The sequence below is a fragment of the Antedon bifida genome, chromosome 7 (genome assembly GCF_963402885.1).
Source record: "Antedon bifida chromosome 7, ecAntBifi1.1, whole genome shotgun sequence".
NCBI classification, from domain to species: Eukaryota; Metazoa; Echinodermata; class Crinoidea; order Comatulida; family Antedonidae; genus Antedon; species Antedon bifida.
The window spans coordinates 15,691,617-15,704,769 of record NC_136232.1 but is presented as its reverse complement, the minus strand read 5'-3'; the positions used below and the strand labels follow the sequence as shown (position 1 = coordinate 15,704,769).

Sequence of the window (13,153 nt, the reverse complement as noted above, 5' to 3'; positions counted from 1 at the left end):
TTGTATTCATCAGTGACAACTCTAGGAAATTTACAGCAATTAGTTCTGATGCCTAAAATAGTAAAATGCTTTTAAAACGTCGGAGCTTCTTTTTTTTGTATTTTTGGCTGCTGAATGTTTTGTTGGCACCCCCTAACTCTGCAACGATGATATCCATAATGCATCGTATTTCCATTTCACCGTTGTTGATTTACTACTAGCTAGAGTAGGTTATTAAAATAATACAATATAACCAAATCTAATATATAAGGGAAAGCTAGCTAGCTTATTTTCACAATGAGTGTACCACAGACTCTTTTCCTTGGCGTATTTTTCCCAGGCCTAGTTACTCTTTTACTAGAGCTGCTGCTGCAGTAGCTAGTTACTGCATGTTCGATCTATACAATTACAATATGCCTATAGCCTAGCTAGCTAGAAGTCATCGAATTTACTATCTACTTCGGCCTACTGTAACTAGGCCTACATCCCATTTTTTATTTTTTTTATGGCGAGTTAAAACCCGTAGCAAAAAAAATCCTGTTGGACAACAACAATGATGATTTAAAATGAATGAAATCTGATCCATCCATGTGATGCATGCATGCATGCAGCACACATAGTCTGGGCTCCAGACGGAGTTTTGTAATAATATAAATATTTTTGCACATATGGCGTTTCATACGTGTATTACTTGAGTTTGGATACTCCGTCTGGGGAAACACGCATAAGTCACGTGGTTTGACACCAAGAATTCTTGGTGCATAAATTATCCAGTTGACTAGTTTCAGCCGCATGCCATTGGCTACTCACTCGTACGTCGTTTTAATATTCATATTTCAGACTTTCAAAGACTCAACATCTAAGACGATGCGCATGCGCTATGTTACGTTTAGGGTTTAGACAATGTGTACTTGGTTGGGTACATTGATGAAAGTTTCTGAAGGCTAGAAATGATTTTATATGCCTAGTAGTCTGGTAAACATTTGATGAGATTTTTCCCAAGAACATGAAAACTCGTCTTGATATGATAGGCTAGCTTCTCCGCCAAATCAAACTTTGAATGAATCAGTTATTATGCGGAGAAAATTTGATTTAATTCCCACCCAGACCCTGTCCTGTTCTGTGTGGTGGTGTAGCCCTGTTGTGTGCCGGTCAGTAGTGGTATGTACCTTATTGGCGTTTTATTTGGCAGGTCACACGTAGGCCTACGAGTTGAGTAGCCCTACGAAGGAGGCCTAGGCCAGGACTAAACAATTAATAAACAAAACAACTTGGCAACACGATTTTATATTTCAACAGTTGTTCAGTCTCGATCGTACATTCAGCACTGTACGTACGTACTCGATCTTTTTCATTTTGAAACAAAATGATCATTGGTTGATTCGAAATCCATATTTACATACCGCCCGCCCCATATAGCCAAATACGGTATGATAACCTACGTCATTCTTATCGGATGTTTGCGGTCTGCAAATCGATTTCTATACGTGTTTCACAAGTCTGTATTTTCAGACAAAAATCGCGGTCGAAATAAAAACAAATAAATAAAAAAAAAGACAATAAATACAGACTTGGGGCAAGTCTAGCAGCACACACAACACAGGCACGTTTTGTGCGAATTTATTTGGATCATTCCATATATATAATAGGGAGCCACATGTATTCTACATTTTTATTACATCGTAATTTATGGATTTTACTTACTCGTTTTAAATTTAATATACTGCGGGCCCAATTTAATATTTATTTATTAATTTCCAAGTACATTAATATTAATTAAAGCACTTTCAAATTAATAACAGCACATTTTGTATGATTCACTTATTAATGGAACGTACCAAAGGTAAAGAAATAGCAGAGGGGATAAACAAGACGGAACAGCCTGGGTGGGTTTTTATGCTTGATAGAAAAATAACGTCTTGTAAAAAAATACAGCACCAATTTTTTTCATTAGCGAGAACTATGAACTAAATCATCATAGGGAATTTAATGTACATATACCGACTGAAAAAAAACAAACACATTGTACACTAATTACTGAAGTCAAGATGCTCCTGCCATCGTAAACGTATGCTATCGTCGTCTTGTAAAAAGAGGGACAGTCCCTTTTCGCTTGGTATTATGATGCAGTTTGTATACGCGCGTCGTATCGTATACGGATCGTATACGGATCGTATACTTAGGAAATTGTTTATAAATGATCGTATACGGTTCGTATATGTTTATTATGCGGGCAGGAACTTCCGAATTGACGTATACGTTTCGTATACGAAATGGACTTCCTATACGAAACATATACGAAACATATGTAAATCGTATACGTTCGTATACGGCTTTTTTGCAAAGGGTAGTGTAAGGCATACAGTACAGATACACTGGCCGCAAGTACACCATTCTTCGACGGCTTGTTATGCTCGAGAATGTTCTTCTTCTCTTCTTTTTTCCTCATCAGCACGACTCAAAACTAACTCTCTTTCTGTATATTCTGGTTCCAAATTTTCTGAATTATAAAAACTCCAAGCCATATTCCGAAAATATTAGGTATGTTAGGCTATTTAATTGATTTTATTTATGGTTATATCCCACACTTCCATATTGAAATACTGTACTAAGACGATGGACGCTTGGATTTGCTTGAATGCGTCCACCTAATCTGACGTCACATAATTGCTCTTAACCTGTCAAAATGCCGCTGTTCAATTTCCGATATGTTGTCGTTTAAAAGTCTATTTTTTAACTAAATTGCTTACTATTGTACCTTGAACCATTGTAATCATGTTTTTATTACATTTATCTATAAGCACAGTGGCACATTTAGCCCAGGGTGTTCCTTTCCTTTAATTGCGCGTTTCTTCTTTATTTGTGCACTTCGTTTTATATTTTCATGCTTTCGTTTGTTTATATGCAATTCCTTCTTTAATTGTGTGATTTCTTCTTTAATTGTGTGATTCCTTCTTTAATTGTGTGAATATGATTTATATAGTGTGCGTGACAGTTGTGGGCCACCGTATACCTCAAATGCCTTTACACCATTCATATTTTATCCCACTCAAATTAACAATACATCTAATAATCTGACCACCTCAATTATTGAAATCATGACACTTCAAATTCAAGTAATAGTGGAATAATAATTTCAGACATCACTGATCATTTTCCTATTTTAAATTTTACTCATTATGAAAATAGACGAACCAAACATAATGCTCAACAAACGACAAAAGTTAGAAACGACACAACACTTAATATTCTTCTTTCCTCAGTAAATAGAGAGAGTTGGAATGATATATTTATTTCAAATGATCACAATGAAGGCTAGAGCTTGCTTATTAACAAATTTATTTCACTAATTGATGATAATATTCCCACAAAAATTATTTCAAAGCGGCAAGTTAATCAGAAACATTGAATTACTAATGGGATCATGAAGTCCAGTAATAAAAAAAATTGTGTATATAAAAAACTGATCAGTGATAACAATAGACAAAAATATACAAAAACAAACTCACTCACTTAATTAGAATTAGTAAACGCCAATATTACTCAAGTGCGGCTAAAAATAACATTAAGCAGATCTGGAATATTCTTGGTGAGGTTCTCAGCCGGGGCAAAAAGAAGAAAGCTGTTACCCCTGACTAAATCCGCTGCTGATGGTTTCATTGATTATTTTACAAATATTGGGGCAGCCCTGGCTAATAATATCCAGACTAGCAACATAAACTATCAGATATTTTTAAAAGGTAGTTTTACTATACTCCTTCTTTTTTTATCCTACCAGCCCAGAAGAAATTATACAACTTGTTACAACACTGAAGGTGTGGATGGTATAAAAATAGCAGGATCATTAAACATATTATTTACCCTCTTTCAATTCCGTAGTCGAGTCAAACTGTTTCATTACCCCAAAAAAATTGCATGAAAATGTTTTTTTGATGTATTACAATAAAATATGGTCTCAAAAAACATTTCAAAAGTTTACTCAAATCAGACTACCGCAAAGGTTCAAAAGATGGCCACCAATTTTTGAAAATCGGTAACCGCTTGTAGTAGACAGCTGTGTCAAATTGTTCAAAATATTTATGTTAAAAAAATAAGCGAAAACATAAGGTTTTTATCTTTGATACTTATGGCACAAAATATTTTCGAAACTACAGTACAGGAGGCATGTTACGCGATGTCTATGCAGAGCCTGTAATCAGCTACGGTATCACGAACTTAAACACACAGCGTGTTGCAAACCTAAAGATTCAAACGTAGTGTTTTATAAAAATGTTTAATTTATAAACTTGATTACGGATTAATGTAGAGGAATCTTTATTTGTAATAACTGCCAAGTTTGGGGACATTTAGTTTAATTGTTTGTTCTGATATACCACTCTTCTGCTCCTGTAATTTCGTCCTCGTATAAATTCTCCACACACTTTCCAACAAAATCTGGAATGGGAATATTTGATGCACATTTACATTTCGATGGAGAGTTCAGATGTTTTTATTGTTTAATGTTTAATTTTGTCATTTTTATCTGTACAATATTTGAATTTTGTTCACAGTTTTTGTCTTTCATTGGAAATGATATGCATAGAAAGTACGGTGTAGATTCTTCAGCAGAGCCTGTATAATGGATGTGCTGAATGTTACTTTCAAATTTGATATTTATTCATCTGTTGATTTGCCATTATCGTTCCCAGTTTCCCATAACTTTTGGTACATGTTCAATCATGACAATTCCAACTGTGCCTTAGTTTTTCTACTTTTTCGTGCCTAAAATTCTTCAAATTTTCATAATGTAATTATTTAGATAATTATCTTCCAAAATTGCTATCTTTATGTTACATTTTGATGATGTCATTATGTTAAAAAATGGATTAAAAGATGGGTCTCATAATTTCATCTATGCTACTACTGTATATAACATATACAGTGTATTCCGTAAATATAGTTATGCTTTATGACACAAAATACAGTAAGTACAATTCAGCACTGTAAACATATTGAATTCATGTCATAGGATGGCGTAATAATTGTTGGCGTTCATATTTTAACGTATGTGCATGTTGCGTTTGCACGGATAACTAAATTTAGTTAATTTGCAGCCCAAAAAATTAACGCCGACATTCAGCATTGCCGACGTAAACGGTGACGTGAGGTTGCCAGACCCGGGGAAAAATTTGCCGACGCGAGTCTAGGCCTAGAGCTAGGCCTAGCCATACAACAGGATCAATGTAATGAATTACCGACGTAAACAGAATGAAGTATTATTTATTAAAATATTCTACTTACACCGCATTGACAGTTTTATCTTTCGAGCGTGATGGACGGGCGAGCGCGAGGATGCTAGGGCGCACCTTTATTTTGGGTTAATTTAATTAAAATTTGAAGTCAGTCAAATGAATTAAAAAATGAATGAAAAATGATTTTTTTTTTTATGACATTGCAATATTGTTGATAAATATATTTAAAATACTAGTGAACCTAAGTAATAATACTTTGTACTGATAAAATGAATGAAAAATGATCTATTTTTTTATGACATTGCATTTTTGCTCTATTGGATAAATTTTAATGATTAATGTACAGTATATTTATTTTTTTATACATATTGTAAATTTTTTTGTATTTTTGTTCTGTAATGTAACTTTTTATTATATGTACTACAATAATTTCAGACTTGTTCTGCTTTTTGTAATGTTTTTTATATACCGGAATAAATAAATAAATAAATAAAAAAATTTGGTTTTTAATTATAAACTTTCTCTTTTTAAATAATGTATAATCATGAATTATTCCATATAAATAATTTATAGCACAACACCGTATTTCATTTATTGATAGATCTTTACAATGTAAACGTCACAATAATCCCCAACTCAGCTGGCCATGTGTACGTTAATAGGGGATCGTTTGCTTTTCAATTCATTTTATTCACCATCATTGTTATGATCATATTATATTTATTTTGTGATGTTGTGCAAAACTAGGCTAGGCCCTAGGCCTAGGACTTCTTTCTTGTGGAGTGAGCTCAGTTGAAAACATTCAGAGGTCTTCTATACTTTACTGTAGCTGAAACTAAAAACATGAAAAATGACGATGTGATGGCCAACATACTTTTAAGAGCTGTAATTTGATATAGCTGGCTGATTTGAATTTTATTGAATGTACTTTGCTTAAGCTGCCCCTGCCCAACATTTTTTATTTTTATATGTTGTATTGCATGTTATTGTATTGCTTGTCAAATTATAAACACATTTTAAAATTTTATTTTATACCAACTAATAACAAAATTTATAAAATGGGTTATTTCAATAATTTGGTACTACATTCATGTGTAGTTGATTTTTTTTTTCATTTAAAACTTTTTAGAACTTAGTTTGTATGAGTTAAATCGTACGCCCCAGGAAGCTATTACTGATGATACTGAAATTGCAGTTTCTCCACGTAGCTTGCATAGTGAGCTGATGTGTCCAATATGCCTTGATATGTTAAAAAACACTATGACAACAAAAGAGTGTCTGCATCGATTCTGCCAAGACTGTATTATTACTGCTTTAAGAAGTGGGTAAGAAATTGTTTTGATAAATTTAATTTGATTGCATATTGGATTACTACACTTTTTTTTCTATCTTGCAAAATTGTTTTTTTTAATTGATTAAAAATGTATTTTTTTTTTAGCAATAAAGAATGTCCAACATGCAGAAAAAAACTGGTATCGAAGCGGTCTCTTCGACCAGATCCAAATTTTGACGACCTAATATCCAAGATATATCCGAGTCGAGAAGAGTATGATGCCCACCAGGAACGTGTTCTCTTGAGTTTAACAAAAAATACAAATCCTAATGCACTTAGCAGTAGCATTGAAGAGGGCATGAAATGGCAAGCTATGAACAGAGCTCAACGTGTAGTAAGTGTATTTGCCAGAAATAGGGTGATGTAATAAAGCCTGGGGTTATTCATGCATACATATCATTTTTATTTTTCTGATACCATTTCTACAGAGGAAACAAAATCCAGTCAATATAGCAGTTGATAAACAGGTGGAAGTTTCTGGCGAAACAGAGCAGGTGCAGCCCCCTCAGAAGAGAACTCGAACATCTGACGAATCTGATGCTGAAGCACTTTGTGGCTACCAGCCAGCTATCATTAGTACTCCTGTTGAAATTGACATGCCATCTCTACCACCAGTGAACTCATGTGAAACACATGTTGTAGAAGATGAACCTGCTACTGAAGACTATGACCAAGATTACCAAGATGCTGCCACAGAAACAGAACAAGAACCAATACAAGAACCAACAGAACCTGTACAGGTCAGTTTATTTTGCAGCATGCTTTTTAGTGCTTTATCAGTATATTAGTTTGAAAATAAATATTACACCATCATTTATTATATTATGTTTCATTCATGACAAGTTTTTGTATTGACACTTGGTGAAAGGTTATTTCTTATCAAGGGTCAACTCTTTGTGCACTAAAAATGGCATGTTTTACAAGAAGTTACATGTGCACACGCATTTAAAATTTCAAAATGCGCAAAATTAATTTCTATTCAACTTTTTATGCGATTTATGACATTTTGCTGATGTCAAAATTTCCCCACGCACACAATTTTGCGCATACAGTGCGCACTGAAAATGAAAATCATGTTTTTTCTCTTGAATTGTGATTGTCTAGCCTTTTCTAGTCAGAAAGAAATCATTTCAAATTAAAATGATGTCATACGAACAAGTTGGTTTAGACCATTGGTGTGCATTTTAGTTGCAAAACTGACAAAATATTGTTAAAATTATGCCTATTTTTAATCTATTATAGCTCTGAATGAATTCATAGAAAGAATTCATGCAGAAAATTTAACTCTCGGATGTTATGATGTCATCATATGGCCATCTGAATATTAAAAATTGGATTTTTTTCACATTCGATATTTTACATGTATGGTGCACACGGAATATGAAAATCATGTTTTTTCCTCTTGAAATTTTATTTTCCAGCCTTTGCTAGTAATTTTAAAAACGATTGAGATCATTTAAGCTTTAAATTACGCCATACAAACACGTTTGATTAGACAATGTGCATGCGTTTTAGTTGAAAAAGTTACAAAATCACTTATTTCATCTTTACAGTAAATCTCAATCTGTTATAGCTCTTTAGAATAAAAAGTGATACTCATGATTAAAATGTGTTCTGGAAGATGTTAATTGTTTAAATTTCCAAACGGATGTTGGGACATCATCATATGGCCAGTTGAATGAATTCTTCATAGTTCATCACATTTAAAAGAGCGCTCATCTACATTCTACCTATTTAAATCGCTTCATGTTAATTTAATTTGTTTTTGATCAGACTATTTTTTTCCGAAATTGTTATCTTTGTGTTTCATTTTGATGATGTCATCATGTTAAAAACTGGTATCGTAATTTCACCTATACTACATTGTATGTAGTATGTATACAGTATATACTGTATCTGCACATGACACAAAATAGACAGAATTCAGCACAACATATTCTTCAGGTCATAATGGTATAATCTTTTTCTGTGTGTAACATTACAACGTATGCCGTGCACGTGGCGTATGTTGTGCGGATAACTAACTCGTCAAAGTGACGAGTTCATATCTAGTTAGAATTAGGATTTATTGGGAGATATTACAGTATGTATAATACAATGATGAGCTTTGACGGGATGGACCACCCTGTTGAAATAAATAAATAAATCATGTTTTGTTTATGTATATTTTATTCTTTCTGTAGGAAATAGAATTGGTGTTTAAACCATACCCATTGGATGAAAAAGAGAAGAAACGAGCTAGCAGTCGTTATTTGAAAACAACTGCAAACGCAACCATAGATCATCTTGCCAGATATCTGTCAATTAGATTGTCTATTGAAAGCAAAGGTTACACTTTTATTTTGTTTTATTTATTATATAATTTTGTTATGATCAAATGTTTGTGTACTGGTTAGGGGCTGGGTCAAAATTATATTACTCTGTGTAACACAACGTTTACAGTGGTTAACGCACTACCTGTAATGTTTATGCATAATCTTGTAGATTTCAGTAATTGCGTTAGCAAATTGATTATTCATAAGTAAGCAAATAAATATAGTAGTAGGACAGCAGAAACAGGAGACACGCTCCGTTGATTTTTGGAGTTAATACAAGCATTTAAACAATAAATATCCTGCCTAATTTATAACATTCTACTGTTACTATTATTTATACCAAAAATAAGCCGCACGCTCTCACCCAGACCACGATCAGACAGTGGGCAAACCCTGTCAACGTCTAAATATAGTGCGATGTCGTTGGTGGTATACACGCATGAAGTTGTTGACTAGGCTAGCAGGATGAACAAGACGGTGCTAATAATTTTTATTAGCTGAAAATATAATTCTGAAAAAAATATCCGTGTACTGTTTTTTTTCGTTTTATTAAAAATCATTAAATAAAATAATTACATCACGATAGATGTTACAAATACGGAAAATGGTCAACCCAAGAATATGAATATACACAGTGATAATTTCTTACCAGTGGTGTGGCGTGTACATCAAATGGAATTTCTACAACAATCGTTCGGCTCGCTCGGAATTGTTTTTCCAACCAACGATTGATCAGAGGGGTGCGTGTACATCATGGATTAAGGAATAGAATGATATGCATCAGTTTAAGATCAAAGCTTTCATGACTCTAACCGACAGACTGCGGACCGCCCACAATGTTACAAAATAAACACAGTTTACAAACTCTACTTTACTACCGCATGTTGTCCCTGAAAAAAAAAACTTTGTTCGGTCTCCAAAAATGTGAATTCCCCTTAATTGAGAACGGTGGAAACACATGTAACATATACTGTATTACAAAATGTACAAACCATTTACCATGTGCGCCGTTTTTTATTTATTTATATGAAGTAAACAATTCAGTAATCACCTCATAAACATGCATGATGCAAAACGTTAGTAGCTTCAATGAACATGGTTTCACCCACCTCATTAACAAGTTGTAATACACCGAATAACGATAACCATTGTGCACCGCGTTACACAGAGTAGTATAATTTTGACACTTCCTCTTAGTCAATACCATGGCAGCTACTCGCCTTTTGTACAGACATTTATTTATCAAGTTTTTACAGTAACACAATTTACAGTATAAATGAAAATAAAATCAGAGTTTCCAAATTCTCTGAAATTTGCAGGTTTCCCTGGTTTTTAAAAAACCAATTTTTTTCTAGGGCTTGTTTTTTGTTTACTTTGATCTTATTCATTTTAGAAAGCAGTAAAAGAGCAGAAATGGTATATAAGATCTATGTATCAATGGGAAATGGACAGTATACTGTGAGTTTAATTCATGTTTTGCATTAGCTGCATGCCGTAACTATCTCTTTTACCAGAAAACCTGCCTGACCTGACGGGTTTTCAAACCAGGTTTTGCCAGTGTCTTATTTCAGTGTATCTCATTACATAAGGCATACACTGTGCTCAAGCGTTTATGATGTGTGAGTAAATCAGTTGTGTACATTGGCTAAGTGTGTTTTAAATTGAAAAAAACCCCAAATATTATATATTCAGTTGTATAAAAATAAAACTTATAATACATACAACTTTGAATAAAATAAATCGTAACATGCTCATGCTATTTATTAGGCTTAGTCACAGTAGGCTGCATTACAACGATTGTATGAACAGCATAGCATCGATCAAAACTGTTCAACAAACGTCAAAAGTTGACGTTATTGGCATTGTAAACGCACATCAAACTTTAAAAATCGTGCACTTGAAAAGTTTAGTTGACGGTTAGTTTATATTTTACACCACTCGCGTTTATTTAATTATTTGAATATGATGACCTTTTCAAATTAAATAAAAGTTTGTATATCTGAAGGAGAATGGCTTGATAACATTCTTGAAAATGTGAAGAGTATACTACTAAAACTATCAAACTATTTCTTTATTGTTTACGAAGAAGATGGTACAAGTATGGCCATCACAAGGTTCATTTCATCAGCTATTAATAGTCAGAGAACCAGAAGAACTTCTCTATGCTGCTTCACAAGGCATCTATAAGCAAAATTCACATTTAAAATATGTGCTGAAATTTTCAATGCTAACACCATCAAGACCAGCTAAAATATTATTGGTTCTATCATTACTAGGACTATCATAGCAAGTAATTTATGAGAAAAAAAATTATGAAATTGCTGTAAAAGTTGATTTTAATTAGTAAAGTTGTCCAGTATTTATCTAGTGAACAAGCATGATGAATGCTGCGACAATTGTTTTATTTTCTTAATATCGATGTGCAAAGCTTTTTTTAAATTCAACTTGTAGGGTAAGAGTCCAATTCTAAACTTTGCAAATACACATTACCTCGGTGTAATAAAGCGACACTTTATAAATAACTCGTACACGAAGGCTTAATTTTTATGCAGGGTTTATTCTTTGAATAACGTATGGTACTACAATACATATCCTGGTAACACTGATAATAAATTGTAAGGCCTCGCACATAACACCGCCTTTGACCACAATGTCCCTTTCAATGCCGTTTTACGTGATCGGCTTTATACTGTAGTGTATAAGCATAATTTGCATATAAGTGGATAAATGCCACAACAATAGAGGGCGCACACTTTAACATGGCTCCCTTGCAAACGATACTAGAGATCTTTGCAAAACATGAAATATAATGACACATAATAAATATTAAACAGCATGATCATGTTATAAAGGCTCCACTGACTGGGATTTGAAACAATAATGAAATTACTTACGATTAAGACTTAAGGTCTGTTCAATCAAAGATTATCATCAGTATAGGAGAATCGCCAAAATCCATATTATTCGCAATACATTTTATATAAGAACATGGCTAACCATGATTCTAGTATTATCAAGTTCATAAGTTCAATCAACTGCACTAGTTTGTACACAGGTCTTTCCAGCACAGATTGTCGTCGTCCAACGAACACGGAAACCTTTCTTACGAGACCGTCGTCGCTTGGATGCAGTGCAATAACCTTTGCTAATTCCCAGATGTTACGTGGAACGTTGTCTCCCTTCAAATGCACTACGTCGCCAACTTTAAAGTTTCTCTTTGGTGACGTCCACTTTGACCGTGACTGCATTGACGATAAGTATTCTTTCCGCCATCTACACCAAAACTCGTTGGATAAGTGTTGCACTCGTCTCCATCGCCGTCTACAATACATATCAGCATTCTGAAAGATACCTGGTGGAGGAACTACAACTTTATGTTTTAACACTTTGACTGCCAGAGGTTTTTCCAGTTAGAAACTGCCACCGCCAGCATTTTTAGCCCAATTCGATGTTTTTATTAAAGCTGTTTGAAACCATGTATGTGATCTGATTTATATGTAATTTAGACTAAAATAATCATAAAGATTTTAGCTTTCCAATGGTACCAAGAACGATTTTTAAATCGCAATATGTAAATCGTAATAGTAAAATGAAAGTAACCCACTTTTTGAGTTTTTCATAGTTTCGCGCAAGAAAGTCGAGATATTCGCGATTTTGTGCAAGACATCACAATATGAAAATATCGACCGGTGAGATCAACAAACAACAAAAAAGTTACTTACACGGCACCGATAGGCCTATAAAAACAAGTTATCACTATCGAAAAATGTATTACATTTTATAAATCATAAATCTTACATCAATGTTTCGCCAAAATCCACATAGTAAAGACACCAGGCCTAGTTAACCAGGCCTAAAGTTGGTCCGGAACCGTTTTACGACTAGGCCTAGGCTAGCCTAGTACTACTAGCCTAGATAGTAAACTGATGATAATATCCATACCATTTCAAAACAAGTTTGTTGCGTGAAACTCGGTCACTTTCAGTAAAACACCTAAACAATTAGGGTATACATACAATAATAAAATTAAAGACTTCATATTGAAAATGACTCCATTATTTTTTATTCAGATAACAAACAAACATGTCAATCCACAAAAACCTTTGTAATGCTTCGGCGGCATAGCTAGCGCGCGACCGATACACAATGCGCCAAGCCATCCCTCTACGCGCTACTGTGATGAGCGGTGTTTGTTATTTCGACAGGTACCATTTTGAAAGTCGTTCGTAACCAGATTAGTTACTTTCAAATTGTAAAATATTGGCGGTCTAGACCGAATATAGTGTTCATATTTA

At 33.8% G+C, this 13,153-nt stretch overlaps 1 protein-coding gene across 2 annotated transcripts in view; it reads left to right on the top strand.

The window, feature by feature from the left end:
- Nucleotides 1–13,153, top strand: part of LOC144849207 (E3 ubiquitin-protein ligase RING2-like) — a 44,103-nt gene that overhangs the window by 14,634 nt on the left and 16,316 nt on the right. For both annotated transcript variants that reach the window (XM_078706263.1, XM_078706264.1), the window contains 5 exons: nucleotides 6,340–6,535; nucleotides 6,649–6,877; nucleotides 6,972–7,283; nucleotides 8,727–8,871; nucleotides 10,252–10,316. In XM_078706263.1, coding sequence (XP_078562389.1) covers nucleotides 6,340–6,535; nucleotides 6,649–6,877; nucleotides 6,972–7,283; nucleotides 8,727–8,871; nucleotides 10,252–10,316 — 947 coding nt within the window. The remainder of the gene's footprint in view (nucleotides 1–6,339; nucleotides 6,536–6,648; nucleotides 6,878–6,971; nucleotides 7,284–8,726; nucleotides 8,872–10,251; nucleotides 10,317–13,153) is intronic.